This window comes from Pezoporus occidentalis, unplaced genomic scaffold (genome assembly GCF_034315485.1).
Source record: "Pezoporus occidentalis ecotype Australia unplaced genomic scaffold, CSIRO_AGI_Poc_V1 ctg8, whole genome shotgun sequence".
NCBI classification, from domain to species: domain Eukaryota; kingdom Metazoa; phylum Chordata; class Aves; order Psittaciformes; family Psittacidae; genus Pezoporus; species Pezoporus occidentalis.
Window position 1 is genome coordinate 3,541,562 of NW_026916158.1, and position 27,975 is coordinate 3,569,536.

General features: G+C 47.2%; 3 protein-coding genes and 2 long non-coding RNA genes across 11 annotated transcripts; 3 read left to right on the forward strand and 2 right to left on the reverse strand.

The window, feature by feature from the left end:
• Nucleotides 1-2,407: 2,407 nt before the first annotated feature.
• On the reverse strand, nt 2,408-12,140 carry ERICH6 (glutamate rich 6). Of its 7 annotated transcripts, none has more exons than XM_062603236.1 (11): nt 11,974-12,140; nt 9,166-9,212; nt 8,954-9,070; nt 7,600-7,701; nt 7,176-7,522; nt 6,169-6,236; nt 5,238-5,399; nt 5,018-5,099; nt 3,659-3,811; nt 3,152-3,383; nt 2,408-2,678 (listed from the first exon to the last, which is right to left on the reverse strand). In XM_062603236.1, exons 2-11 carry the CDS (start codon nt 9,169-9,171, stop codon nt 2,415-2,417), a joined length of 1,533 nt encoding a protein of 510 aa, XP_062459220.1. In that variant the 5' UTR covers nt 9,172-9,212; nt 11,974-12,140; the 3' UTR covers nt 2,408-2,414. The 7 variants fall into 7 exon arrangements, with proteins under 7 accessions (XP_062459220.1, XP_062459216.1, XP_062459217.1 ...); XM_062603232.1 differs by lacking the exon at nt 11,974-12,140 and adding an exon at nt 11,515-11,735 and having other exon boundaries at nt 5,018-5,103; nt 5,242-5,399; XM_062603233.1 differs by lacking the exon at nt 11,974-12,140 and adding an exon at nt 11,515-11,734.
• Nucleotides 11,598-15,307, forward strand: LOC134155749 (uncharacterized protein C10orf95-like). Its single transcript, XM_062603224.1, has 3 exons — nt 11,598-11,630; nt 11,733-12,427; nt 15,181-15,307. Exons 1-2 carry the CDS (start codon nt 11,598-11,600, stop codon nt 12,420-12,422), a joined length of 723 nt encoding a protein of 240 aa, XP_062459208.1. The 3' UTR covers nt 12,423-12,427; nt 15,181-15,307.
• Nucleotides 13,984-23,651, reverse strand: SIAH2 (siah E3 ubiquitin protein ligase 2). Its single transcript, XM_062603242.1, has 2 exons — nt 23,084-23,651; nt 13,984-15,459 (listed from the first exon to the last, which is right to left on the reverse strand). The coding sequence occupies exons 1-2, from the start codon at nt 23,459-23,461 to the stop codon at nt 14,902-14,904; spliced, it is 936 nt and encodes a 311-aa protein (XP_062459226.1). The 5' UTR covers nt 23,462-23,651; the 3' UTR covers nt 13,984-14,901.
• On the forward strand, nt 15,403-23,232 carry LOC134155761 (uncharacterized). The gene is made up of 5 exons (XR_009961715.1): nt 15,403-15,541; nt 16,534-16,616; nt 19,213-21,946; nt 22,634-22,802; nt 23,091-23,232. It is a non-coding gene; the product is annotated as an uncharacterized LOC134155761 (long non-coding RNA).
• A 485-nt stretch (nt 23,652-24,136) lies between the features above and the next one.
• Nucleotides 24,137-27,385, forward strand: LOC134155762 (uncharacterized). The gene is made up of 3 exons (XR_009961716.1): nt 24,137-24,975; nt 25,737-25,831; nt 26,681-27,385. It is a non-coding gene; the product is annotated as an uncharacterized LOC134155762 (long non-coding RNA).
• The last annotated feature ends 590 nt before the right edge of the window (nt 27,386-27,975 follow it).

Consider the following 27,975-nt stretch of genomic DNA (forward strand, 5'->3'; position numbering starts at 1 on the left):
CTGGGAGGACAGACCTGAGTGAGTGTACGCTGCTTCTGTTCACTGCTCTCCCGGCCTCCAGAAATACTCAGTGCGGGGCTCTTGGCTCTCCGCACATTCTGTGTGTTCAGTAATGCTGCAAGAGTTTCTCCTCCTTGCATCATCTTCCTAAACGTGTCTGTCTTTAGTGGAGGAGGGTCCAACTGCCAACATTGCTGTGGGGCAGTGGGGAGCCCAGGCACCTTCATGTTGTCCTGGTGCTGACATTGCAGCTATTTGCTCTTCCTTCCTATAAAGTCCTACTTTGTGATTTTAAAATGAAGGTTTAAAGACACATTTATCTAAATTAGCTTTGTGTGAACACTTAACTGCTTTCACCCAGTGTAAAGTGGGTATTAAGTAATAGATCTGAGGGGATCGAGCTTGTTGATCTTGGCTTGTTACACACAAGGGTAGATACGGGTCTGGATGCAGACTGGAGAAGGACAAAAAATGGGTCTCATTTCCCACTCACTGTGAGTGTAGAAAAACGGGACATCACAGGTAAGCCATTCGCAGCAGAGATTTGTGCTCAAGTCTCAGCTCAGGCTGGTGTAAATCAGATGCAGTCCTGCTAGAAAATGGACTTAAAATGGCATAGCAGGTCTAAATTAAACTCCCATGTGTGATCTTCATCTTTCTAAATCAAAGGTTTAGAATCTAGAAGAGAGTTAATCAGAGATTGTCACCCAAGCCACTGCAGCTGAGCCTGCAGAGTTCCACAGGAGATGAGCTGAGTGGCACAGGATGCTGCTCTGCCTGGGCCCTGTGGCACAGGAGGTTGGTCCACTTGCTCTGTTACTGAGGAAGGCTGGAATTGCCTGGGCATGGGGAGGCGAGGGCAGCTGGGGGTGCGTGTGTGCCGGTGCCACCTCCAGTAATTCTAGAAGGCAATTTTTACCAGTGAGTTGCGTTACACGCTCTGGTGTGGATCTAAACCCTGGTTATTTTGCTGAAGGTTGAGATTCTGCCCTTTCCCAGGCCTGGCACGCCCAGATGAGACCAGGGTGAGCCCATTGTGTGTGAACAGGAGCAGTCCCGCCACTGTCCCTCTCCCGTGGACAAGGTGTTTCTCAAGGTGGTGGAGGCTGGCAGGCACTGTGTGTGGCTGCCTGGCTATGGTGGCATTGTGCGAGCCCCTTCCACATGGTGTTAGCAGTGCTATTAACACAGCTTATATGCTGGTCATGAACGTGAAGTAGCAAGTAATATCTGTGTTGGACTGGTAGATTTAAATTCCCAATCTGTATATTTAGAATAGTATGTTTATCCAGAGCCTAATTTTACATAAACTGGATTTTTTTTGACTCATTTGCTGTGCACCTTCCTACTAGTGTTGTGGTTGAGTAAAAGCTCATTTTACATGTGTTTGGAGAACCTGTAAAAGGCAGGACAGTGAGGAACCCCTCCCCCAGCATCACCCTGCTCCCCTGGTATCTCCAATGTGCTGATCTCTCATGGCCTTGGCAGATTGGCCTTCAAGTTTTTCTGCACTAGCCAGGGCAGCTCTGGGCCTGAGGAGGTGTTCCTTTGACATTCCCCGTTCCCCACGTGCCCCTGTCCTTGAGAGGGGTCCCTGTGTCAGATGCTGTACATGGCAGCCTGGGCTGTTGGCTCTGTGGTGTCCGGAGCAGTGTCCTGGTGCAGCACGTATTCCTATGGCACTGCACCTCCCTCAAACATCCCAACTGCTGGGAGCTGGGGCAGGGGCCAGCCTGAGGTAACCATTTCAGGAGGGGTCCATGCCCCACCACATCTGCTCGTTCTGCTCACAGCTGCTGGGCCCATGGTGGGAAGGAAGCACAGGGTGCCCACTGCAGCAGCCTTCTCCCTCCCTTGGTTGTTTACGAGCTGCTGCCAAGAGGCTGCTGCTTGTCTGTGCTCTGCTGTGTGCATTAACAGCTTCCTATCCCTGGCACCCACGCACACGTTGCCAAGACAATGACCTTTGATTGCTTTGGACAAACTGTGCTTTTGTGCCTCTCTGTGCATAGGGCACTACTGTGTCTTGTACCTGTGGCAGGCTGAGCTGCCATCCAGAGCTTGCGCCACGGAAGTCTGGGCATCCCACTGGTGCTGTGTCCTTGGCAGAAGCACTGACCCTGTGTGGGTCACTTCTAAGCAAACACCTACCCATGTACCTGTCACGGGCTATAACTTACCTGTGCTCTATTGGATTTTACCTTTGTGCCACATCCATGGGCTGAAACAACTAGGCAGCCTACCTTGAGGTGGGAAGGCCCCAGGAGAGGGGCCACGCAGAATGGCCGTGGGCTGCCCTTTGCACTGTGTGACAGCAGGGCAGGACTGCAGGCAAAACCTCATAGAGTGTGTGCAGATGCTGCAGCATCAGGGAGCATCTCCAGCTTGATTTGCCTTCACACTACACTTGCTGGTCAGACTTCAGCATTTATTATTGCCCCGACTGAGCTGCGTAGCTCATCGCTTATGTCAGAACTTGTGCAAAGCTGTAAGATCTTCAAAGTCTGTGTGATAAGGTACGCGGGAGGCTTCAGTTTGTCCCATTGCTCACTAGAAGGAAAGTTTAAGCATCCACGCAGTCTGTCGAAGAGCTGCAGGATCCTCACCCTGAAGGCAAGCAGCAGGAGCTCATCTTCACTCAGCGGGGCAGGGGGAGGCAGCTGGCTGACATCACTGACCTGGGGAGCAGAGGTGAGTGGTGTCAGCCTTGCAGCAGCACAGGACAGGGCTTCAGGGTTTTGGTCTTTCCCCAGCAAACAAACCTGCCCCTGTGGCAGGAACCCGTGGAAGAAGGGAGCTGCCACACTCCCTGCCCTCATGGATCACAGCTCTTCTCACCATAGCAGAGCCAGGGTGACCCTCAGGGATGCAGGCAGGGACAGTGGGGACCTACCTGGAAGTGCTTCCTGCACTCTGCAGCCCGTTATATAGTGTCAGGGCTGCAAGGGCTTGTGAGCCCCCTGTCTGCATGGGCCTGAGCATAGGTACACCTTCACTGTTTGCTGTTTTGGGGGGCAGGACCATGGGGCAACATAGGGAGCACCCACTGTGGAATAAGTGTGCTTCCCCATGGATGGGAGCTTCCCTGGCTGCCCTGCTCCTTTGGTGGAAAGCGACCTTGTGTGGAGCTACCTGTGCACTTGAGAAATACCTGCACTTTGGTTCCCATGTTGAATTTTGCTTGTTGCCCCATGGCAAGGAAGGAAACAGCGATCTTATCCTGGCCCAGGATCCTGACCCCCACGTGCCGGTTGAGGGAGATGAAGATGGGTTTCAGCGGGACATGGGGTCCTGGTGACGTGACACTGTTTGGCCATGTCCACCTCTTCACCCTGCTGCCTGCTTGGTCCAAATACTGCCCTCCCTGAATGCTCATGTATATCCTAAAAGAGAGGAAAATCAAAGCTCTGAACCTTGCAGTTCCCATGGCAGCTTCCACAGAGGGACAGGACTGAGGCACAGCTAGTTTGGGGTCTAACCCCTCCCTCTCAAGACACAGCCGGGGTGGCCCTGCCCCTCTGGGAGGCACCTGAAGCAGGCCCTCGAGCTGCTATACTTGTCTTTTAATTTTTGAATCCTCTTAAAAATACCCTTTATGACCTTTGAAATTTAAAAAGCACAGTGGAGAGCAAAACTGCTCTGACCAACTTAAACATACCACACAGTTCCATTTGGGTAATAGCAAGTACTTCTGCCATCAGACTTAAATATTGCTTGTATTTCAGCATAACTTGGCTTGTCTTCCTGTACTATGCAAACACGACATTTTTTCTTCTGTACAACAATGATTGCCAGGTTTCCAGATGGATAGCTGTCGTCAGATAAGGTGTTCATAACTCCTTTCTTTGTCTGGTCTAATATTACATTCTGAATATTTCAGAGCACTACTCTGGAGTATAAAAATTGACCCATTAACCAGATCACTGTGTAAAATGATGGTGTGCTGCCAGTGTTACCTGGGACACTGCCAGTGCTTTTCTGCTACATTGAAGTACCCTGTGTACACTGACAAAAGAGATACAGAATACATTTTTGTTGTTTTCTAACCAATAACCCAGGCGGAACTGCTTAGCAAGTTTTTATCTTAAAGACATGTTCCCAGACAACGCTAATAATTGAAAGTGTGAGGTGTTAAAAATACTCAACTTGGATGACAGCTGAGAAAACAGGGGCAGGTATTATCCTCCCAGAGCTAAAAAGAAAACAAATGTGGAGAAAAAAGACCCTCGGCGCAGGAGGTATTTTGTGTCTCACTGGGGTTTCCCTTCAGCAAGACTTGCTACTGGAAGCACATGTGCTTATGGCACTTTGCTGTTTCCGTGCCCAGCAGCATCCTTGGGACAAAGGCAGCCTGGAGGGCAGAGCAGAGAAGTAGTCTCAAGCCTGTTTGGTGGCAGAGCTCAGGCAGACTATCACACACCCCCAGGTCAGAAAAAAGTCAGCCACAGTAAGGAAAAGTAACTTGGGTGGCTTAAAATGTTATGGCTTAAATAATGGCAAAGGCAGCCTGAAAGCTATGGGGTCCTGTGGTGAAACTGACACGTTTTTATTTCTTCAAGCAGCACTCTGAGTTACACGGTTAATTTCAGTTTGTCAGTGCACGTTTTATGTACTCCTGCCTGCAGGACAGAGACCTTAGTCCCGCGCAGATGGGAAATGATGTGCTGGTTTATCGCTGTGGGAACGATAGGGCTGAATGGTTTGGGAGCCCACTTAAACAGCAGTGCTCATCCACGGGTGGCCAGAGCTCAGGAGTGGGTCTAAACACCGAGCTAGCACATTTTTTAAGCTGGGTATTAAAGGCACAAGTACCTGTCCTTCATGGAAGCTACTGGCAGATCTGAAGAACCTCAGACCAAGACCTATGTAAGTGGTTTCACTACTGCTTTTTTCCAGACTGTGAAAACAAATGTGAATGGTGGACCAGGTTATTTGGTGATAAAGCAGCCTATGACTCATGTAAAATTACAGTAACAACCCTGGACTAATGCAGGCCAATGAACCCCATAAAGGATACAATAACTGCACTGTTCCATCTGGAAGCATGGTAAGGAATTTCCCCCCATGTTTGTAGTACTTTTCCAGCAATTCATTCTTCACTACCTAAGATTGGAAGAGAAACAATAAAATGGATGAGAGCAGTCCTGCGCCAGCTGCCCTTGAAAGGCAAGCAGGCACCAGGTTCCAGCCGCTCCAGAGCATGGACACATCCTGTTGGACATGTCTGCAGCAGCTACTTGCCTTTCCACCAACAGAGGTAAAATCACAGCAGGTGATGCTGTAGGAGATGGGCTCCTCCTTGGGTTCTGCTGCTCTCTCAGCAGGCATCAGCGTCCAGCTGTTTGGTGATGGGGGCTGCAGGGAAAGCTGGTAGAAAATTGTGCCAGGTTCATTTAAACCTAGAGAGGAAAGGGAAGGTTTGTGTGCATTGGGTAGGGCTGGCAGGGAGGCTGTAACTTGGGGGAGTGGGGATTTCTGGCTGAAATGCTCCATCCTGGGAGTCTGTTTCAAGGTATTTTCTGTCTAACAAGGACAGTCCACAGTGTTCAGCTATTTCAGAGATATGAAAAAAAGATGTAGTATAACTTTCTTTGGATAGCATTCATGGCTCCATGCTCTGCAGAACTGATGATCTGAAACCCCTGGTGCCACAAAAGCCTCTGTACCCTGCTGTCTTCTGTGAAAATAACCCCATATTATAAATCTAGTTCATCTGCTCTTAGTCAAAATGCCTTTAATTTTATAGCTAGATCCAAAGGGCTGCTCAGTCATTCACAGACTGGGCTAGGATTTAGTGGAGTGTTCACATGACTAGGCAAAATATTGATCCCCCTAATTCTGGCAGTTCATGCCTTCCAAGGGCTTGGCTTTGCCAATTCATTATCCTCTAAATTAAATTTCTGTGCATCTCAGTTGAAACAGTCAGATTTAAATACTGAAAGTCACAGCAAGGAGATCCTTTCAGTGCAATGGGAATGTAACTGGTTTTGTTTTTTTCATGCCATATAATATGGTAGTATCTAATTTAATGGGATTGCACACTTGACAAGGAGCTAATGTGTCATTGTATAAATCTTCCTCTTCCATTAGAGAGCATTAGAGACAAGCAATTCCATTGAATTCATTGTTGTAATAAATAGACAAATATGTAAGGAAATGCAAACTCACGTTTAGCTGCAAATGCTGCCTTTGCTGCCTGCAAAAATAACTGTCTGGTTGATCGTCTCTCCAGCTGCCTGGAAATGAAAGTGTTCCTGAGATGTTTCATATATTCTGTTTTAAAAACTAGAGGCATTGCATATCCTTTCCATAGGAATACAACTTTCTGAATCTGTTTTTTTCTCTCCACTCACATGATTGCATATAAGTTAGAGTCAATGGAATATCACCAAAAAGGAATTGTTTCCTTACAGAGATTTCAATGAACAGACTAAACATTGTAATGGATTGTGTGTCAAGATTTTCTGTGAAAGAGGGGAGCTTTCCAAGATCAAGGAAACAACTGATCACCAAGAATACTTTGACTGTTCTCCTTATCTAGCTTTCTGTAAATTTGACAGTGTCTGACAATGACTTTGGTTTATGCTCTGTACATAATATGAGGTACTGACACCATAATACTGCAAAGGATGTTCAAGCAAGCTAGCAGTTTAAGTCCAGGTATACTGATTTCTTTAAGCCTATGCTATAGACTCGGATATTTGTATAATCTTTAGGCCTCCTACTAAACAGCCCAGTAGAAGTCAAACTTGCAGAGTTCTTGTGACTGGAAACTAGAATCCAAATGTTTGGTCACAGTTTATGCAGCAAAATAGAGAAACACAAATTCAAGGTTTGTTTCAGTATCTGGGGTAAAGCTAGACCTGAGTATTATCCCACCCACAGCTGCAGTTATGTTTTTGGCTTTACCTGTTTCTAGATACTATGTCTGAAAGTAGTAAAATGAATGCTTTACTCAATACATACCTCCCCACCTTCTACTACAGCCTGATAGGAGAAAAGCAAAGAGGCTGCAGACAGAATGTGAACTTGTGTTGCCTAAATCAAATATATTTCTTCTCTCATTGCCTCTTGCTGCAGTTTCATTTTCTTAATGCTTGTTTTCTCCCAAGAGTGATCTGTTGCGCCTTACACAGACCAGATCCCCAGTTCCCCCTGTAGTCATTTCATGGTACCTCTCATACACCCTCTCCTCTGACAGCAGCCTGTCGACTTTGGTGCCATGGGACTCATTGGGGATGACATCAGTGGGAATGCTCCTGGCACGTTCATGGGTCTTCCCCTCATGGGACTCTTGGGTGCTAACATGAACGGGAACACTCCAGATGCCTTCATGGGTCTTCCTCTCATGGGACTTAAGGAGGCCGATATCAATGGGAATGTTCCAGGCACCTTTGTGGGTCTTCCCCTCATGGGTCTTCTGGGGGCCAACATCAGTGAGAATGTTCCAGTTGCCTCTGCAGATCTTCCTCTCATTCATGATGAACTCATAGAGGTCTCGATTATGTTCACAGCAAAACTTCTGAAAGGCAGAAGAGCAGTGCCATAAGAGTAGGCCTTTCCACAGCCAAGCTCTGCTAATCTTTGCCACCAGCTTACTGATTCATAATCCTGTGACAGTGGGCAAATGTCTTCAAAGGAAGGGAATGGCTTCAGCAGGCTGCCACAATACTCACATCTTGGAGCAAAGTCCTCCTCTATCTGAAGTGGAGGTAGGGAGAGAGAACATGGGGAGGACAAAAATAATAGTATCAGCACACAAATCCTCATTTTATCTTGGGGAAAGAGGGCTATGCTCAAAATGCAACGTCATAAAATGTGTAAGAGCAGTTAAAACAGATCTGTGTCTGTGACGTCTTGGGACAATTTAACTCAAAACACTAGGTTCAGGAAACCACCAAAAAGAAAAGCTGTTCTGTAGTAAGTAAATAAATAAAAATCCTCAAATAAATGGAATAACTGTAGTACCTATGAGACCCATTCCTTCCAAGAGAAAGTTTCAGAGCATGAAGAATGCTACAGCTGAGTACTCTGATGCATTAACCCTTTCAGGTATGTTGCTTGGGGCTTTGGAGAGAAAAAGCTCCAACATTGTTGCACTGTTGATCATAGGAAAAGCTGTGGGGAATTTCATGAGGAACCACCAGCAGATTTGTTGACAAAAGAGCTGAGCGTATTTGACCAAATGCAAATCAGGACTGCTCTGGGGTATATTTTGAGGATGGGTACTAGATATTCTGAAATAAATATCTTATTTTTTGAAAACACATTTTGAAACTGAGTTACAGAAGGTGCAGTTGCCAAGAGTGTGCTGCTGAATTCCATGCCTAATGCCTCCACTCCCAAGGGCAGCACACCAAGCTCAGTGCTCCTTGAGAGCAGTCCATTAGCAGCAGCAAGGGGTGGAGGGTAGGTACCTGCTCTAGGCCACTTAGCTGGTGTGCTTCACTTACACTTGATTTACTATACTGTGTGTTTAACACTTTCATTCAAATCCTTCAATTTCAGAAAAGAACATATTAATTTGAAATACCTGGCTTCTCTGGAGCATTATTCTTGGAAATTCCCTGGCTTCCCCACCTCATGCCTAGCTCTCTTTGATGACTTTACTCTGATAAGAGTTATGGGGAACTCTATGCCCTTCTTGTAATTCTTTAACAGTATACCTAGTATTTATACAAATTTTGTACCACTGTTTTAGCCAAAGGGCAAATTCTGCTAGGAAATTCTCAACACAGGATGCAGCGTTGGGGAGAGGAGTTGCACAGCCTCTTGCTGTTCAGGAGTGCACAATAAGCATAATTTCAAGAGCCTTCGAGAAGAAAAACTCTTTTGTAAAGGAACTCTAGCACTGGCTTGGCAAAGGGCATTATTTTTATTTTTTTTCTACATGGGAATCGTAGGAAATAAACAGCAAAAGCCACACAGTAGGGCACATCTACCACTGACTCACCTCAGCCTGTAAGATTTCTCGTAACGATTCAGGTCTGTAGGCCAGAAGGCTAGGCAGGCCAGTGGATGGGAACGCGCGCAGTGATTTCTTGAACAGCTTCACAAAATCTTCTTCCAACTCAAAGTGGAAAATAACAAAAGCAATTTGGAGTCATATCTTTGTTCAGAGGTAAACCCCTTAAGCATGTGCATGCAACCTGGGTAAGTCCTTACCTCCATGTCACACAAAACATCTAAGCTTCTGGACTCTTCTTACAGGGCTGCAAGTAATAGCGACAATGAGAATTATCAAATCGCCATACTGTGCTCTCAGAAAACTTATCTTCTAGACATATTTGTTTTGTTCCTCTTTCAGCATGCCAGCCTTTTCTCATCGATCACATCAGCTGCCTGAGGCCTTCTTGCCAGACTTGCTACTGGTTTCAGACAGGAAACCTGGATCTGCATGTAACCCTTCCCAGATGCCTGAGGGACTGTAACTGGGCACTGACATGGGATCAGGGCTTTACAAAAGTGTCCCACTGAAGTCATGGAGATAGCTTACTGCTGAGGGTCAGTGACTTATAGCACTGAGCTAATACTGCACTATCCTCTAAAGCATTTCCAGCTTCTCTAGTCCTAAAAAGAAAGAGCTGTAGAGACATTTGAGGTTTTCTCTCATTTCTAAGTACAGTCCATGCTGTGTAAACACAACAAAGGTTCTCTGCCCTTTGGAGTGACAGGAAACATCTCAGATGACTGGGTGTCTAGCACTGTCCTCAGGAGGGCTGACATCCAGCTACCTCAGGTGCACAGCTGTGTCCTGTCCCATATACATCATCTCCTGTCTGAACATCAACATGGCTCACATGCCAACTGCTACAGCCTCCCCTTCAGCCAAGCTAACACATTCTAGGTCCTTTTAGCCTTCAATTTCAGTTCCCCTTGTTGCCACCCAGTTTGTCTTGCCCTTCCAAGTAAGCTTATTCTGCTTTCCAGAAAATACTCAGCCAGATGAAACTCTGGGCAGGCTGAAACACCAAAATCTAAATTCTTCTCTTTGGAAAGTATGAAAAAAAATGAGAACAAGGATGGGATAAAAATCACAACAGCCCCATGTCAACACCCAGCTTCCTAGGCTTGCAGTGGGACCCACAGCTCAGGAATGCACCTGGAAGTGACTGAATGCACCAACACAGAAGGAAAAGTGAAAGCAATGCTATGGGAGTTGCTTATACTTTTAGAAGGCTGAATTATGTGGATACTGGTTTGCTTGAACTTCTTTTGAATTGCAGTTCAAAGACACGTAGTTATCACCACAGCAATCAAGCTATGTCACAGAGTGTAGCTGATCATAAATCCCACCTGAGAAGAAGTAACTTCAGAAAGTGCATGGTGCTGGTGCTTCACTGGTGTGAAGCTGCACAGGCAGGGCACAGCTCTGGGTGCACCATGGCACCGAGGGACACAGGGAAGCCTGGCACCCAAGGCACAGTACTCAGGGTAGGTGGACACTCCACTTCTTACTCTGCCCCCTCTAATGGACTTTGCAGCTTCTGAATCATCTCTATCTACCACTGCTGCCTCCAAACCCAAGTAGATGATTTACCGTTATTCTGTATTACAGCCACAGTCACCCCAAGGACTTGTAAAGCTCCACCTAAGCTACAAAGCCTACAGTGTTTTCTCCTGCAAATGCATTCACAGTGCATTTCCAAACAAACATCCTTCCAAAGTGAGAAGAGAGCAATGTTTATCTGTTGTGGGCTGTGCATGTCCCCTTTCTATTGGGATGGATCTGCACACAGCTAACGCCAGTACTTTCAGCTGGTGTGCTGTTTTGTGGCTCTGATCACTCCCACTCTTAGAGGCACATGAGGTGCGGCAGACATTCTCCAACAGAGCAGAGCTGCCCGGTGTTGAAAAGGAATCATAGAAACAATTAGGTTGGAAAAGACCTTTAAGATCTTCAAGGCCAACCATTACTCCAGGACTGCCAAGGCCACCACTAAACCGTGGCACTGAGGGCCTTGTCTAGTGGTTTTTGAACACTTTAAAAAAGAAAAAGGCAAACAAACCCCAAACACTTGAAAAGCACAAAGGCTGTTTGATGGGGTGCCCAAAAGGGGTGGGGTCAAGCAGCAACTACCACTAACATGCTGTGCCCCAAAGTACAGTGCTCGACTTAAGCAGGCAAGAGAAGGAGCTGGTTACTCGGTCACATGCTGGGATGGCTCAGCTGAGCAGGAGGAGAGAAAAGGTTGACACATCTCCAGCTCTCCTGAGAGGCTTTGCCAGTACCTCTCGCAGGAATACAGTACACTCTTTCTGCCGTCTGCTGAGCACTCCTATGCCTATTGGCTGGCAGAGTGGTCCTGCAGGTTCATTTAGAAGTGGCTCTGCAAAGAGGGTAATGAGAAGGCCGCAGCGGGGGCTCCTGGAGGCTGCTCCAGGTCTGCTGCCACTTTGCAAGCAGATCTCTGGGAAACTGCAAAGTCACAAGTCTTCTATGAAAGCCCGAGGCAGCTTGAGTGAAAGACAATACAAGTGAGCAGCTCTTCCTTGAACAAAGCTGTTTCTTACTTGATTTTCTGTAGGAGTGTTCGTGGAGCCAGCCAGCTTCTCTCTGCATCGACACTGAAGTTCCCGGCAGCTTCTGTGTCTCGATGGGTTCGATGCTGCCCGATGTTCCCTTTAGCGTAAGACACACACTCACCTGTTAGCCCCACACGATGACTTCAAAGCGATTGCCCTGGACCATTGTACCGATGAAGGAGACTTTTCCGAATGTGTCTAATTAGAAATCCGAAAGCTGTGGATGCAGTAAGCGGGGCTGGCAGCGGCCTAGCTACAGAGGCGGGAGGTGCCAGCTGGCCCTGCCAGCCGCTGACCAAGGTCGCTTGGCCGGTTTCCCCTCCGCCTTCCCTCCCACGGTTTTAGGGAGATCGGTCAGCACCTGCTCCACCGCAGCAGAGTGCCTCGGGAAGCGGCCTGCAGCCCGGGGATTCCCCGCGGTTCTCCACGCAAGCCCCCGCTACCGACCTGCCCGTCTCTCTTCAGCGAGCGGGGCCTGCCTGCGACGCTGCAAGGGGACCCGCGGGGAGAAACCGCGCCGTGCTGCACTGCGCTGCGCTGTGCCGGCCCGGCCTGCCCGTCCTACCCGGCCCCGTTTCCGGCCAGCACCGTCCACGGCACGGCCGAGCCCGCTGCGGCGCGGCTGGAGGGCGCCGTCTCCATGGGGACGCGGCAGGCGCGGGGGCTGCCGGGGCACGTGTGAGCTGCGTGTCTGGGGGGGTGCTGCCGTGCCCTATACGCGGTGGATCGGGGGCCTGCGGTCGGGTGTGGACGGACGTAAACGGCCTTCAGGGGAGGTGGAGGTGTTCGGGGTGGTGCGGGTGCTTCAGGAGCCCCCGGCGATGGTGCCCACAGAGCCGCTGCCCTCCTGCCTTTGCCCTGCAGCGGCAGCAGCCCTCAGCACGCCACTGCCGTGAACCTGGTGAGCGGCCGGAGCTGGCCTGCAGCCTTCTGCACGGAATGGGAGCAAGGCTGAAAGTAAAGCAGTGGTTAAGGAACTTGCTGTGACTTTCCTGTTTGGGCACAAACTTCTAACTGCACCCAAAGCACTTGCCTAAGTGATTTAGTGATGGACCTGACAGTCCTGGGATAACAGTTGGGCTTGATGATCTTAAAGGTCTTGTCTAACCTAGTTGATTCTATGATTTGCATTATATGCTTGTCAGACATCTGTTCCTGATGTCTCCTGTAGGGCTAGATGCTGTTGAACTCTTCCAAGGAATCTGCACTTCAGCTTGGAGAAGCAGAAGGAGCAATTTTCTTTAGATACGTCATCTGCAAATAAATGCAGGCTTTAGTTACCTTAGGACAGCACATATATGCTACATTATGTGGACTTTGTATAAGAAAAATGCAGTTGTCTTATGAACACATGGATTCCACAACAAAGTAAGTCAGTAATTTTTAAAACTGGAAGGAGTATGTTGAGGCGCAGCCAGTGGTATTTGTTAGTGCAGTGTCTGGACATGCTGCTTGACTGCCATTGATGCTGATAGCTCCCTGTAGCATTGGGGTCCTGGAAGATTGCTACCATGCTCGGCTGGTGCAGATCCTGGTATTGCCACAGCATTCGCTCCTGCCTGCAGTGCCGCTGCATAGGCTGAGGCACTGTCCCAGCAGCACGTGGCTTGGTGCTGGCACAGTTGCAGGTGGGAACTACTCAAGTTGTGCTGTGTTCTTGCTATGAATTCATCAGTTCCTAGGAGTTTCTGCATTTTTGTGTTCAAAGTGAAAATTGTTTTTGAAGAGAACTGTCAACAGAAAAACTGTTTCCTAGGTGCAGATCTTGGTCACTCATTTTGCTGCCTGCCATTAACTGTTACCAGGTGGTGCTGAAGCACAGCTGAGAGGGGCTGTTGTATACATGTCATTCTCTTCTGGCTTTTCTGGGAACTGGCACCAGACACTGGGTGATGTTTGCAGATAGGACTGTCATAATTCCAAGGAGCTCTTCCCTGGAGGGATACAGTTAGGAATGTGTATTATAATTATTTACACAAAGCTTCATCTGTTACTTTATATGTAGTTTTCCACTACCATGAGGCTTCCTACCGCTAAATAACTCAGTGGGTGTATCACCTCACAACCCATTGCCTCTTCCAAGTGGCAGGCATCTTAATATTCAGCAAAGCCAATATGTGGAGCTAGTATTTTTCTTGAGCAATTCAGACAGAAGGCACTGGTTGCAGAGAAAGAGCTGCAGAAGATTCAGCTTCAGTGACAGACTGTGATTTCAGTTTGCATGAGCCAGGCTGTCACTGTTGCCCCTGGGACTCGGATCCAGACTTGGTTCTCCTGCTTGTACTGCACTGTGGCCCTCTCAGGCAGCAGAGCTGGGTGGCAAACCGGGGAGCTCACTGGGGTGACCTGGCTCTTCCTGGGGAAGCCCAGCAGATCCAACCAGGCAGAGTGCACAGAGTAACCAGGAAGCAAGAGCTACCATCACGCACACGTGTTAGCACAGCATGCTATGCAGTGTAGTTTTTGCAAAATATTTATTACAAAATAAAAGTAAATATGGCAACAAAACTTAAATAGCAAATGACATGATACTGGCCATAAAACTCTCACTATATTGTTAGTCTTTTACCATAATCAATAGTCAAGTATGTCTCCAAGGAAAGCTGCATGTGGACAGCTTATTACTATATTCTTGGCTCTAGCTGGTTTAGATGCGTTGGATGCGTGCCTCCTGCTCTCACCTGTACCTGGCTGTGAGTGGTTGTGCCATGTGCTGGGCTCACTCATTCCCCTAAAATGGACAGGAGCTGGCAGTTCCCACACTGTGAAACCTGCTCTGCTTTACCCCAGCCCCTCCTCCCCTTTTTTCTTTCAAAACCCCAGCATATGATCCAACACCCATCCCTTTTTAATAAGGTAGCAGGAAATAGAGTATCAACACTGAAGTACCTATTGTTCCCCTTTGAGTCACAATCTCTCTTGTGAGAGGTTGCTTGGATTTCTTTCCCGCCTACTAAAAACAGTTATTAAAGCTCACCAGTGAGAGAGCAAGTCTGTGTTCCTGCTGAAAGGGCTTTTGGGTGTGCTCCAAACAGGAATGCAGTCCTTCAAGTCTCTTAAGCCACATGTCTAATGGAAGCACTCCTTAAATAAAATATAATTAAATTAAGAAAGGTGACTGTGTGTGTGGAATCTTCCTAAGGCACCCAAGAATTTAAAAAGACCTTTTCTCACTCATGTTACTTATAGGACACTCTCATTGCTCTTCTCTCCAAAGTTAAAAATGTTGGCTAGTTAGGAACCTTAGCATACACAATGGCATAGTTGAATATCATTTTTTTTTTTTTTAAAGAAAAAAAGGAAGCAGAAGAAAACCCTTGTGAATGTAAAGCATTATGTCCAGACAGCCTAGGTTTCACTAGCTATGCAAACATATCACGGACAACATGTAGAGATAGTCACGTTAATGCCAAGGTTCCCATTGTCAGCAAAAAGGTGTGCTATAGCTGTATCAAAAACTAGGCAGTCACTGTTCAGAATGGCTGCAGATACCCCGTCGTGGATGGAGCGGGGCGTTGCTTCCCACGTCAGTCGGCGGCGGTTGCCATTCAGCTCCAGTCTATAGGCAAAGTTCTCCGCTTGCTTACGGGTGCCAATGAGCAGCACGATGGCAAAGAACTGCTGGTGACCTTCATACTTCTCTTGTTTCTCCAGCACCAGCATGAAGTGGTGACCAAAGCATGACTGCATCATCACCCAGTCAACTGCCCCTGGAAGGTTAATGTCTGTGGCAAGAAAAACGATGTCTTCTCCCTGAAGGGTGGTAATGCTTTTGTGGGCATGCATGAGGTGGGACATCACGGCTTCCAGGGATCCCTGCCATTTACAGGAGGCACCAGGGCATGGGCAGGAGTAGGGACGATACTCACAGATGTCTTCGTGTTCTGGCTTTTCTGTGTGATGGAGTGTCAGAGAGCAGCCTGTTGTGGCATACTGGAAAAAGACCAAATACAAGCTGTCAAGAAAGGCACCAGCACTCGTGTCTGCTGCTCCCACCTGTCAACTGGAAACACTGGTACTCAACCAGAATTCTTGTTCTCTTTGCAAATTTTACATTAGATGCTTCTATTTAGCCCTGGATTCAGAGCTGAGGTTTACTTATTTTTGTTTCCACTTAAAAATGAATTCTTCTTGTCTTTGTGTGGTTGGCTTTTTTTTCTAATGCAAGCACTTAGATAAAATGGAGTGTAAGGCTGAGTTGTAGTTAGATTTGCTGTTGTAGTTAGATCTGATAGGTCCAGATCAGCTGAAGTGGTCCTGGTTTGGATTTTTCTTTTCTTTAAAAAGAACAAAGGATTCTAGTTTCAGCAAACAGCAACTAGAGCGAAGTATTTTTAATAGATGTACCTTATTACCATCACAGAGCAAAACCACTCCCATTAAATTCAAATGCAGATTCTCCACAGTTTTTTTTAAACACTGGAACACTTTCAACACTGCAATTGTGATAAGTGGAAAGAGGATGACTTTTCTCTAAGCATAAAACTAGCACACAAATAAGTACCATCTAACTTCTTTTAATGTCATTGGGCAACTTAGAGGGTTAATTTGCTTAACCAGCTGAGGTTGCTTTTCCTTTGTCTGCAGTCAGTTCAGTTGTCCACACTGACACTCTGCTTTCATGCTACTTTCACAGAGACATAAAGGTCTCTCCTATTCTCTCAGTCTGTAGGTATCAGTAGTGATACCGACACCGCTACTACCACTATCATGCAGGTTACAAGATGCATGCATGGCTGCTTACAGATGCTGTGACACCTCCTTGACAATAGATACAACCAAGGAACAAATTATTATTTCTGGGATAATATGTGTGCAGGAAGTTTCAGCTCTAAATGCCAAGATACAAATTCACCCATGCTGGCAACAGGGTGCTAGGAATACTGGGATAGAAACTTGACCTTCTTCTGAAAGAGTTTGGTTTATAAGCCATAAAGAGTTAATGTGAGCCTTCACTTACAGTGTCTGCCCCTGCTGCTTAATCCTGTGCTAATGGCTTTATTGCAGGGTGCTGAGGTGGAACAAGGCATCGACTTGCAAATGCCTGGTCTGCTGTGCCTGATGCCCTGCTGCATAATGCAGCCACCCAGGTATGTGTATGCTTCCAGCTCCACTGGCCTGCTGGAATTTTCAGGGTTCATAGCCCTGTTTAACACTTCAATCATACCAGGTGTTGGAGAGCAGCTCCAAGTCTAACCTCATTAAGAAAACCAGTAAGAATCTGTAAGCTGCTGATTAAGTGAAACCTGATGTGTATGGGACAGTGACCAGTGATGACTACAGAAGGGAGAGTGTAAAAACAAGATGAGCAAGTAGTGGTAACTTTCCCTTCATTTTGAGAAGAACCTCCTTTTGTATGCTTCCTAACCCATTGCTGTGGGTTTCATCTGGTAAGAAGCTCTATCAGTGGTGGAAGACCATGAAAAGCAAAAACTGACATGCTGTCTTCATACTGCTTGGCAAAGGTCACCGATCTTCATTATACCCCTCAAAAGCCTCCTCCGTCTCTCCCTGTGTAGAGGTTATATGATACCTTTGAGCTACTTGGCCTGTGCACCTTTTCCACCCCTACTGTGTCCTTGAGACTGGCAGCCAGGGCTGTGCACAGTGCTAACAGTGCAGGCGTGCCACTGATGCCTGGGCTGGCATGACTGTTTTCTGCTTTTTTATTGCCCTTCTCATAATTTCTAGAATTCCAAGTTGGAAAGTATTATGTACTTGTTTTCACAGTTTAGTTTTAGTTCATGGTTTAGCACTGTATTCTCTTTCTAAAAGGAAATTATAAGCTTGGAACTTGTCACTACATACATGACCTAGCATGCCTTGTTTTTGCCAAGTATGTCACTCTGCATGTGCTGCTGTGAGCTTCACTTTGACAGGATAGCTTTCTGAGTGTCCTAAAGCATTTGGAAAACATTAGTTAAGCTTGCAAGTGCTCAGCAGAGGTAGGCTGGTATTATCAACCCTGTAAATGAAGGCAGGCAAGAACACAGGATTAAAGTAACTTGTCTGAAACCACATGGGAAATCAGTGGCAGAGCTAGGAACAGACTGCCAAGTTCAAACCCCTCCTGCTCTAGCCTCCAGACTCTCCCTCTAGTGTACAAGCAGCTCGAGATACAAGTAATTCTTCTGGAAAGAAGAGGTCTGCCTGCTCCTGTATGTGTGTTAGCAATGTTCAGGGACCCAGCTAGGACTGAGACCCTTTTGTGCTTTTCCCTCCCCCAGTGCTTCATAAAACATCTGTCCCTGCTTTTAAGATCCCTCCAGCCTCCCGAAGCATTCACTACAGTTTGGGCACAGATGCTCAGCCTAGTCTAGCAGAAATCCTGCGGAGCTCTCCCAGGGATGCATGGTGAGGTCCTGCCCAGACAACAGCGAGCCTCCATGCCTCCCCCAGCCTCGCACAGGTGAAGAAACCGGCTCATGCCACAGCCAGCTGCCTGGCAGAAACCACTTACAAACTCTGCTCTGCCAGCAGCGCTGGGTCTGCTGTTACTGCTCACCTGGGATAGGACCAGTGAATGTCCTGTTGTTTCATCTAGAGATTGTGAGCTCTTTGTGTATGTGCAGGCAACATGATGTAAGCACACACCTGTGTATAACGGGTATCTGTTCAATTAAAACCAAAACCAACTGCATTTTTATCAATGTCCCTCCCCCTTTACTAGAGTCTACTATGTGTTGAAAATAGGAAGTGTGATCTTACTCAGGTTTAGTAGATCTGCTTAAAATCTTTAAAATGACACAGTTTTTTGTTGTTTTGTTTTTTTTTTAAATAAAGCTCTTAATAGGCCACAGAGGCAGCACTGGACAATATATACAAGTAAGTCTGGATACAATAACATGAACATGCAATTTCTGTTTGGAAGTTGTCTGCTTACATGGGAAACCTGTCATGCTTTCTCCTGAACTAATGGTGTAGCAGCAGTGGTCTAAGGATGTAAGGTGGTTCTGGCTACCTCCTACTACCTGTCTAAACAAAATTTTAAAAAGTGGTTATTTAAGACTTGCTTATATACAGTCTTATTGTGCCTTCCACTTTCAAACACAATGTTGGTCATGAGATGCAAAAAAATTTTTCCACAAAGGAAAGTGTGAGAGCACAATATAATGAATTTACTGGATTCACTTTTCTTCAAAAGAACCAGAATCACCTGGTAACTCAGGAACATGGCAGTATCTTCAGTTAGAGACAACTATGATTTTTAGAAGACTCTCTTCATGCGAGTATCTCTTCCAGCTTCCAATATGCAGAGCATCACTGCTCTGAGGAAAGCTGGTAAGAATGGGGTTTCAATCCCTGAAAAAGCCCGAGGTACTTAGATTTTTTTAAATGTATGCAATAACTAGAAAAGTAATTTCCTTTAAGTAAAACTTATTGTTAGGTTGAATTAATCATAACAGTGAGAATTCACTGGTATACTTATGAAGGAGGTTTGGGTTTTTTTGGGGTGGTGGTGGTTCTTTTTGTTGTTTGTTTGTTTTAAATATTTATTTCCCCATCACACACTGCTAAATGCCATCTATACAGCTGCCCAGCCAGGCTGCTCTCAGGGCGTAAAAAACACTGAATTTGCTATTGGATATTCTTTCCTTAGTGCTGGACTGTTTTTTGCCTCTGTATGTTGGAGGCACGTTCTAGTTCCCTGAAATGCAAGCAGTAACTGCCTGCTGTTTTACACAGGGAAGATGAGGAGTGCTGGTCCCATGTCATGCCAAGATCACTCAAGCAGTTTGTCAAACCCCACTGTAACAGGCTAACAAAACATGGCAGGGCATGGATGTCAGCTTAATGCTCATGGCTACACAAGGACTGCAGTTCTGCTGGTGACAACGGAGAACACTCACAACTCTACTTGTTTCCTCATAGATTTTTGATGAAGTGGTTAACTTGAGTAACACCTCCCACCCCACACTGCCTGGTTAGCCAGGTCACGGTTCCAAGTTTAGCAGCTAATGATCACACCATACCTCACACAACTGCTGTGAAAATAGATTCTGGTGTCTGTTCAAGAAGCTCCCACTTCATAAGATTTATTTTCTTTTGTAGTTCATATATGACAAACCCCACAAAGTTACAGAAGGATCTACTTCCAAATTAAGTCAGCTTCATCATTAGAAAGCACATCTATATTATTTTCCATGTGAACTTATTTAAAAGATGAAAGAAAAACAATTCATTCCTTTTGGCACTTATTAATCAGGAGTTTGAGTGTGTTTGATGTGCATTTTATCTTCTGCAGATTGCTTACAGCACTAACAGGCATTTTATATTTTCAGTAACTCTACTGTGACTTTAAGATATAAATCCTCCTATAGATTTATTTTTTTTTTTTTTCCCGGAAGCCCTGTAAAGCACAGAGGTGCAATAACAATTCACAGTTGTCTCTAGAAGAGCAGGGACCTCCTCTGGACAGACCAGCCCCTCTATTTGTTCTTTCACATTTTCTGAAGCTCTGATTTTCCCCCCTCTCTCTCTGAAAGCTTATATTGGGTTCCTCTAATGTGGTGACACCCCCAGGTGAGCCAGAACAGGGCTAGGCCCCAGTGAGCTGCTAAGTGCTGCTGCAGAGCAGGGTGGTTCTTGCCAAAACCCCTTGTGCTGCTGCAGCACCTGATGGATGCTCACTGCTGAGGGACATGGTGGGTCACGTCCCTGCTGGCTGCCTGTGACCTACATAATACTGACTGAGAATTACAGCCCTGACAGCATGTCGCTGTTTCTGGGCTCAAAAAAGTGAGAGTGAAAAGCGTTAATGTGTGCTAATTTCACTTTGCAGCTCTTGGGAACAGTGAAAGCAGCAGAGCAGGAACTGCTCACGGCAGAAAAAAAACACATAAAAGAGAGGGTGTGTGAGGAAAGAGGAGGAGAGACTTATTTACACCTCTGTGAGGAGCTTCTGGAGGCCCAGTGAGCGAGGGGTGGAGAACTCGGAGCGGATGCTGAAACGCAGGGAGGATGCATGCTCCAGTGTGGGTTGTACCACAGCCCGGTCTGGGATGCGGGGCTTCAGGAGCGTCACGTTTTTGGGGCCATGGTCTGAGGTAGGCAACTCACAGGCGCAGCTCTGACCACTGCAGCGTGGCACGGGAGAACCTGGCATCCTGCAGGCAGTGCTGCCTGGCTGCCCCACACACACAGCTGGGGCCAGGGACTGCTGCCACCCCTGCCTGCACTGGCATCTCACTGGGCAGCAGGGAGATGCAGCACACTGACCACTGCTGGGTCAAAGTCACTCTCCAGCTCTACCAGCTGTTAACTCGCTTACAGGCACTGTACCAGGAAAACAAACCAAGTCCCAAGCTTGGAGTCCACAGTCTCCTGCCTGTTGCAGCTTCCAACGTGCTGACCAGCACAGCATAAGGCATGTGCTGCTCCTTGGCTTATTGCAGAGACCACCAAAACACTACCAGGTCAGAGCCAAATCTCTCCCGGTCCATGACCAAGATGCTGATCCCCAGCACTTGGGGATAAGCTGGTACGACTCCTGCCTAGGGGTTTGGCTGCTGGAAAAACTGGCATCCTGTAGGCAGCAGAGCTGTGGCTCAAACAATGAAGGGTGTGAGGACTCTGCTCCATTTCGTTTAAAACAAACAGGGAATATCAACCACCACAGATGAGACCAACCCACTGCACCTGCGCTCAGCAGAGAGGACCTGTGTCCCACCACCATGCTCCATCTGCTATTGCCACCTCCCAGTTAAGGGTGAGCAGTGAAACAGTCCCACGCTGTCAAAAGCTCTGCAAGTCGCTGACAGCCATCACATCCTGTGACCCAGCCAGCCCTGGGTCAGATGGGGCTCTTGCCATGAACCACACTGTGCTGCAGGAACTGACACAGACAGTTGGCTCTGGAGGTGCCGTTACTCCCTGTGGATCCTTAATGATGCTCCTGTGGGCTGGCTGGGGACAGCTGCTCAAGGGACTGGCTTTTCCAGGTAAAGGTGGAGTAAGCCTGCTCACAGCTCTCACTGCACCCTTCTGGCCACACTGGTCCCACTGGCAGCCTGACCATAACTCCTCACCTTGCCATGCACAGCTCCATATGCGCTAAAACTTTGTTCTTATAGTCTACATCAGCAACAGTTCCAGCAGTTCCTGTATCTGTCCCTACGTCACTTCAGCTTATTTTTTTAAAGTGCTTTTGGTACTACAGAGGTACAAGCATTGAGAGGCTCCAAGAAGACATAAAAATGACCTGCTCAGCATTGCCTGCATGTACACATCTGCTGTCCTGGTTAATGTCTATTAGGAAGGATGTGTACAATAGAGCAGTTCACTTAGTTCTTTCAAAGTACAAACTCACTAAAGAGAAGAGACTTCAATGTTTAATACTTGGAATAGTATTAAACTATGCAACTCTGCAACAGAACAGACCTGAAAACAGAACAGACTTGAAAAAAAAAGACTAATTCAGGTATTGTTACTGACCAGACAGCTTACCAGCCCCTGTCCTTCCCAAGGAGGGCTGCCGGGAGCTAACAAGAGAGACACGAATAGTTTCTGTTACCTCCATAAACCACTTGTTAAGGACTGAGCATCAGCATAGGTTAAAATAACTGTGGAGAGGGAAAAAAAGGTTTAGCTTTTTTATCTACTGGTTGTGCAAAATACTAGGACAACATTTAGAGCAGGATTTTCAGTGAATGAGAAAGAAGCATTAGAAGTGTTGCTTTTAAAGGCTGGTGGCACTCCCATCATCTTGTTTCACTTTAGAAACCTGCAGACTCATGAAATTGGGTAATGGAGACCAGCAAGCACCTCCCTTGCTGTTCAGTGTTTATGGTGGGGTGGAAATAAAGGAAAGAAGGGGATACAGACCAGCCAAAAATTCAGGCTTTGCAGAGCTTTGCTGCCTGCAGTGGCTCTGGATGAGTCCCACATGCTGTTGCTGGAGACTCTCAGGGTATCTTTGGTATAGGCATTTTTGATACCATTGCCTTCTGCAAACTGCCAAGTGAACCTTTATTGGATAAAGCTTAGAAAGCTCCTTAAAGTCTTCTCATGAGCTGCAATATTTCTCTATCACGCTAGCAACAAAGGCAAGACATAAACCCACCGGGAAACTCTCCATTGGTGTGCTCTCCCCTCCTCGGTCTTTCAGCATACAAATCCGAGGCCACCACAAACCCAAATGTGACGCTGTACCTACTGCAGCTCGTTTACAGCGTTTCGGAACTGAAAGATTATTCACCCTGAAAGAATATCTCTCGGCCGTTCAAAAGAAAACCACTACGTTTCAAAGCCGTGTTTATACCGAAACGCCCAAACCGGTAAGCTTTTCCACCGGTAGTCGGGACTCAATGTGGCTGTGAGCAGCCAACTTTTCCGATGAAAAGTTTCTCTCCCTTCTTTTGACCATTGCGCCACCGTTTTTTTTTTTTTTTTTTTTTTTTAATGAGGGAAAAGGGTGTGTGGAGAAAGCTTGAAGATTGAGGGTAGGGAGGTGGGGATAGAGCGGGGAGAATATCCTGCTTGGCCGACCGGACATCCCCACATTCCAAGCCCCTCCCCACCTTTCTCTCCCCCCAGAGCCCCCCACTCCTCCCCTTACCTTGCAGGGGAAGAGCACGGCTGAGGCCACCTTCTCCATGGCAAGATTCCGGATGCTCGGGGTGAGGGAGCCCCGGCAAGTGGGGCAGAGGCTCAGCTTCTGCCGGCATTGATTGCAGACCAGGTGCCCGGCCTGACACTGCAGGATGGGCGGCAGCACATAGTCGAAGCAGACCGGGCACTCGAAGAGCGAGGTCAGTTCGTGGTGCTGATGCGGAGGAGGAGGAGGCGGCGGGGGGGGAGGTGGCGGAGGAGGAGGGGGCGAGGAAGCCCCGCCGGGTCCCGGCAGGACGGCGGCGGGCACGGCGGGGGACGGGGTGTGCTGCTGCTTGCCGCAGGGCTTGCTAGCGCCGGGGCCGGCGGAAGACGGGCGGCTCATCGCGCCGCGCCACCGCCACCACCATCGGGCCGCCGGAGGGAGAGGGAGCGAAGGAGGAGGCGGTGCCGAGGCGAGCAGCGGCTGCGCGCGGCCTCCGCCCCGGTCCCGGCATGCTCCGGGCGGCGGGAGCACGGGGAGGGGCGGTTACCCCGGCAACGGAGCTGTCCGCGGTAACGGAGCGCCCACGGTGCTGCCGCCCTACCGCCGGCCCTCGCGCGCAAAGCAAGTGCCGCTTCCTACCCCACCTTCCCGCCGGAGGAGGGCGGCGGCCCCCGGGGACGCACTCGGCTCCGTGTGCAGGGCTTGCGCTGGGAGCCTGGTACGAGGGTCACTGGCCTCTGGGGGAGAGGTCGGGAGCACAAGGCTTATGAGGAGCGGCTGAGGGAGCTGGGGGTGTTTAGTGTGGAGAAGGCTCAGAGGGGATCTTACCTCTCTCTACAACTAGCTGAAAGGAGGACGGAGAGAGGAGGTGGCTAATCTCTTCTCCCAAGTAACGAGGGATAGGACAAGAGGTAATGGCCTCAAGTTGTACCAAGGGGAGTTTTAGACTGGATATTAGGAACAATTTCTTCACCAAAAGGGTAGCCAGGCATTGCAACAGGCTTCCCCGGGGAAGTGATGGAATCACCATCCGTGGAAGTGTTCAACAAAACATGTAGATGAGGCCTTTGGTTTAGTGGCGGACTTGGCAGTCCTGGGGTAACAGTTGGACTGGATGATCTTACAGGTGTTTTCCAACCTAGTTTGATCATTCTAGATGATTCTGTAATTCTTGTAAATGGGTTGCACTTGGCCTCTTGTATGTGATTGCTCTTGGCTCATTGTACGTGGAACAATTTGACTCCTTAGGGTGTAAAGCTGTTGAGACACTTTGGCGTAGGCATATGAGTGTGTCTTTTGAGATTAGACAATTAATATTCACAGACCTTGAGATTCTGGTCTCCATCCTGGAGTGATGAGTCCTTTGCCCCCTACCCCTATCCCACTGTCTGGCATGAAAACAAGGCCAGAACAGTCATGTCGTCTTGGAGAAGACTTCTTACTTGGTTTGTGGATTTTTTACGTATTCTGTGGTATATGTAATATATATATTATATATTAATCGGAAAGGTATATATAATATATATATTATATATTAATAGGGAAGAGAAAAAATAAGAGCCTTTTCACAAATAGACTAGAATAGTGGGGATGTTTATACAAATAAAATATACTTTTTTCAGTGCTTTCAATAATACAGGGTAATTTAAAAATACATTATTTAAGCTATATATGTGTATATATATAAAAACTATAAGTTATTTAAGCTATGTATGTGTATATATAATGTGTATATATGTATTAAATCTATATATATATTTAATGTCAGAATGTGGCCACCCCAGTTTTTTTATTAGCAACCCTGAAGACTCCTTTTCAACGTATAATGTACTTTGGATACAGTGTATTTCTTCTGCTTGGGATAAATGGGAGTGTACCAGTCAGACTGAGCCAGTCAAGTAAGTTCCCAAAAGGTACTGTAGGCTTAAATTTTAAACTAACAATAGTGTGTGTGCCTTTAACATAGTAGGATAGACCAAACCATTCTAACTTACTAACATGTAGAGAGAAAGGAATGACGGGGCTGCGGGGGGAAGGAACACTATGGGACTGATAACAACTAAGGAGACAGTAAATAGGACCAAGGATGCCAGCTTTCAAGATAGCAGTGGCATGCAACATGGGGTGGGGAATAGAACAGAAGCAAGGACATACCAACTGCTAACTCAGCACTAGGACCTTGCGAGTGTGCACAGGCACTGAGGTCATTCAGTAAACCCAGTGAGGAAGACTGTTGGTGATTGCCAGAGACCCCCACTCAACAAGAAAGTGCACACATAATTAAAATGCAAATATTATAATTAGTTCCTGGATATGCATGAGTATGCTAAATATGTAGCTGCTGCCAGAAAGAAACGGGTGTGCTCACCTTTGCAAAATGATTCGCGTGTGCACCCAGTGCTGTGATACAGAATGCCTGCTTTCTAAAACTCCAAATTGAGCCTTAGAGAGTTTCTCCAACTGACTTTTATGGTAGCAGTACAAGGCTGGCACTGACTTCTCCATCTACTGATCCTCACTAACAAAGACACCAGCCTCTGGAGATAACTATAAGCTGGCTCCCTCCAATGTGATAGGCTACTATGTCTACACTATCAGAATAATTGCTTGCAGTGTAAAAGATGATTTGTAAACCAGTGTTAAGAGAAATAAGGTCTGCTTGTCTTCTCTGCAGTTTCAGAGCTCTTCAGATCGCTGATGAGAGATTATCAGCAACTAGATCCATGTAGGAGGGGGACCTAGTGATGGATATTTCCACCTCCCCTGAAGGTATGTTTCCATGGAGGGGAGGACAATGGATGGGTGACTGCGAAGGAAGCGGCAGCACCCAGCCAAGACTTGCAGATGCTGGCACATCCACGTGGGGAAGAGCTGACAACTTCCCTGCCTGCCAGGAAAGTTAACTGAGAGTTTATCTCCAGAGGCAGTGTGTGGTGTCAGAAGCCTTTTCCTTGGAGTAAAAACCTGCAGCTTGTTCGCGAGTTGCCAGAGGCTTTGATACTTGTTTCCCCCTTGAGATTGACTCATAGGATCACAGAATCAGCTAGGTTGAAAAAGACCTTTAAGATCATCAAGTCCAACCATTAAGGGTGCCAAGATGTGGCATGAGTTTCATTTGCATGTGTCTGTATTTGTTGCTCACATTCCTTGCCAGGTAGCCCCTGATGCCCCCAAATATTCCTGTATTTCAGGGCATGAGAGCACCCCCTAGTATCTGTGGGATGCATGTGGGGTTTTGAAAGGTGTATTTGTCTTCTGCAAAGAAATTTCCAGACTAGGAGTGAAAATCTGTAGCTTTTGTCTCTGTCACGAGGACAGAGCTTTCTGAGGTGCTGGAACTGTGGAGGCTTTTCAGACAAGTTTGACTAATAGCCAGATCATACTGTTATTGCTTCTTATTTTTAAAGCATGCATAAGCATGATGTTACCTCGCAGAAATGAGCAAGGGCTTAGTTCTCATTGAAGGAAATCAGCAGCTTAAATTTAGCCTTGCACTGCAAGGTTATAAAAAGACATGAAGATGTGGGGGCAGAAGTATTAAAGGCCGAGGGAGGTGGTGGGTGTGTATGTTTCTGCAGTCTGGTGCAGCATGGTTTCTATTCCTTTTTCTGTCTTTAGCAATCAGACAGGCATTTGCCAAACCTGGTCTTGGGAGCAGGACAGGAAGCAGCACGGTGTGAGTGAGCAAGGGGCCAGGGTGGGAGACAGCTTTCTGGGGGCAATGGCACAGCCGAGGGGATGGAGTACTCTGCCCCTGCTTGTGATGACGGCAAGTCACTGGTGCAGTCACGGCAGGGCAACGGGCTCACATGGACTCAGCAGCCCTGGGCCCCCTCTCTGCAGCGTGAGCCAAGAGCCAGTGCAAGCAGGGCCAGACGCACTGACTGTCCCCATGGTGTACTGGGAGAAAGAGGAAGGGCAGCGCTGCTGCCTTGCCATGGAAAACAGCTCTTGAAGGCTGATCTTTTATCTCTGTAGTAACCTGTTTAGCTATTATACAGCATATATAGCCTTGCAATATATGGTATTGTGCTGGGTGACCAAGCCTCATTAGCAGTTACCACAGAGTTTCATTCATTCATTATTAATTATTTGCATAAGTGCATGATGGTATTCATTCAGTGCTGTCTTGCAGCATCTCATTGCAAGGGCCTTGCCTGACCATGGGCTCTTCTCCACCCTCTTTCTTGAGCAGAAATTAAAGAAGGTGGGCAATGACAGCTACAGACCCCACATTAGCTTGCTAGCCAGCAGGCTCTGTGCCCCAGCCGGGCTGAATCTCAGACTGGTTATGACCACTTCTTCCTTTCCTTTTTTTTTTTTTCCTTTTTTCTTAAAAAAAAACAAACAAACCCAAACTTCTAGATCACTTGCTTGCAGAAAGGGTTATTCGCCGTACAGTTGTCATTAGCAACACAGCTTTTGGTATGACTCGTAGGTCTTTTTTAGGTGATGTCTATAGAAAAGGAAGCAGAAAGGAATTAATGCGAGTGAAGAGTGATGTGCCCCGCCTGTATGTACCAGGCCGCTGCAGGGTTCCAGGACTTGGCCACACTCTGAGTCAGTAAAATTGCTGAAACATAGAATTATGGTTAGGTTGGAAAGAACCTTTAAGAACATTGAATCCAACCATTAACATGGCACTGCCAAGGCAACTAAACCATGTCCCTAAGCACCACATATACCTTTTAAATCCTCCAGGGAAGGTGACTCATCCACTTCCCTGCTTGACCTTTCCGTGAAGAAATTTTTCCAAGATCAAATCTAAACCTCCCCAGGCACAACCTGAGGCCATTTCCTCTTACCCTGTCACTTGTTACTTGGGAAAAGAGACTGACTGCCCCGTAGCTACAACCTCCTTTCAGGTAGTTGTAGAGAGTGAGAAGGTCTCATCTGAGCCTTCTTTTCTCCAG

Excerpts from the sequence above, each read along its gene's own strand:
- ERICH6 (XM_062603236.1), bottom strand. Across the intron at positions 3,812-5,017 it reads GATGGAACAGTGCAGTTATT|CTATCCATCTGGAAACCTGG; the intron begins GTATCCTTTATG and ends ATCTGACGACAG. Across the intron at positions 3,384-3,658 it reads TACCCAAATGGAACTGTGTG|GATATACATGAGCATTCAGG; the intron begins GTATGTTTAAGT and ends CCTCTCTTTTAG.
- LOC134155749 (XM_062603224.1), top strand. The coding sequence starts at position 11,598 with ATGGGTTCGATGCTGCCCGATGTTCCCTTTAGC. Across the intron at positions 11,631-11,732 it reads TGCCCGATGTTCCCTTTAGC|AAATCCGAAAGCTGTGGATG; the intron begins GTAAGACACACA and ends GTGTCTAATTAG.
- SIAH2 (XM_062603242.1), bottom strand. The coding sequence starts at position 23,461 with ATGAGCCGCCCGTCTTCCGCCGGCCCCGGCGCTAGCAAGCCCTGCGGC. Across the intron at positions 15,460-23,083 it reads CCGTGCTCTTCCCCTGCAAG|TATGCCACAACAGGCTGCTC; the intron begins GTAAGGGGAGGA and ends GTCTTTTTCCAG.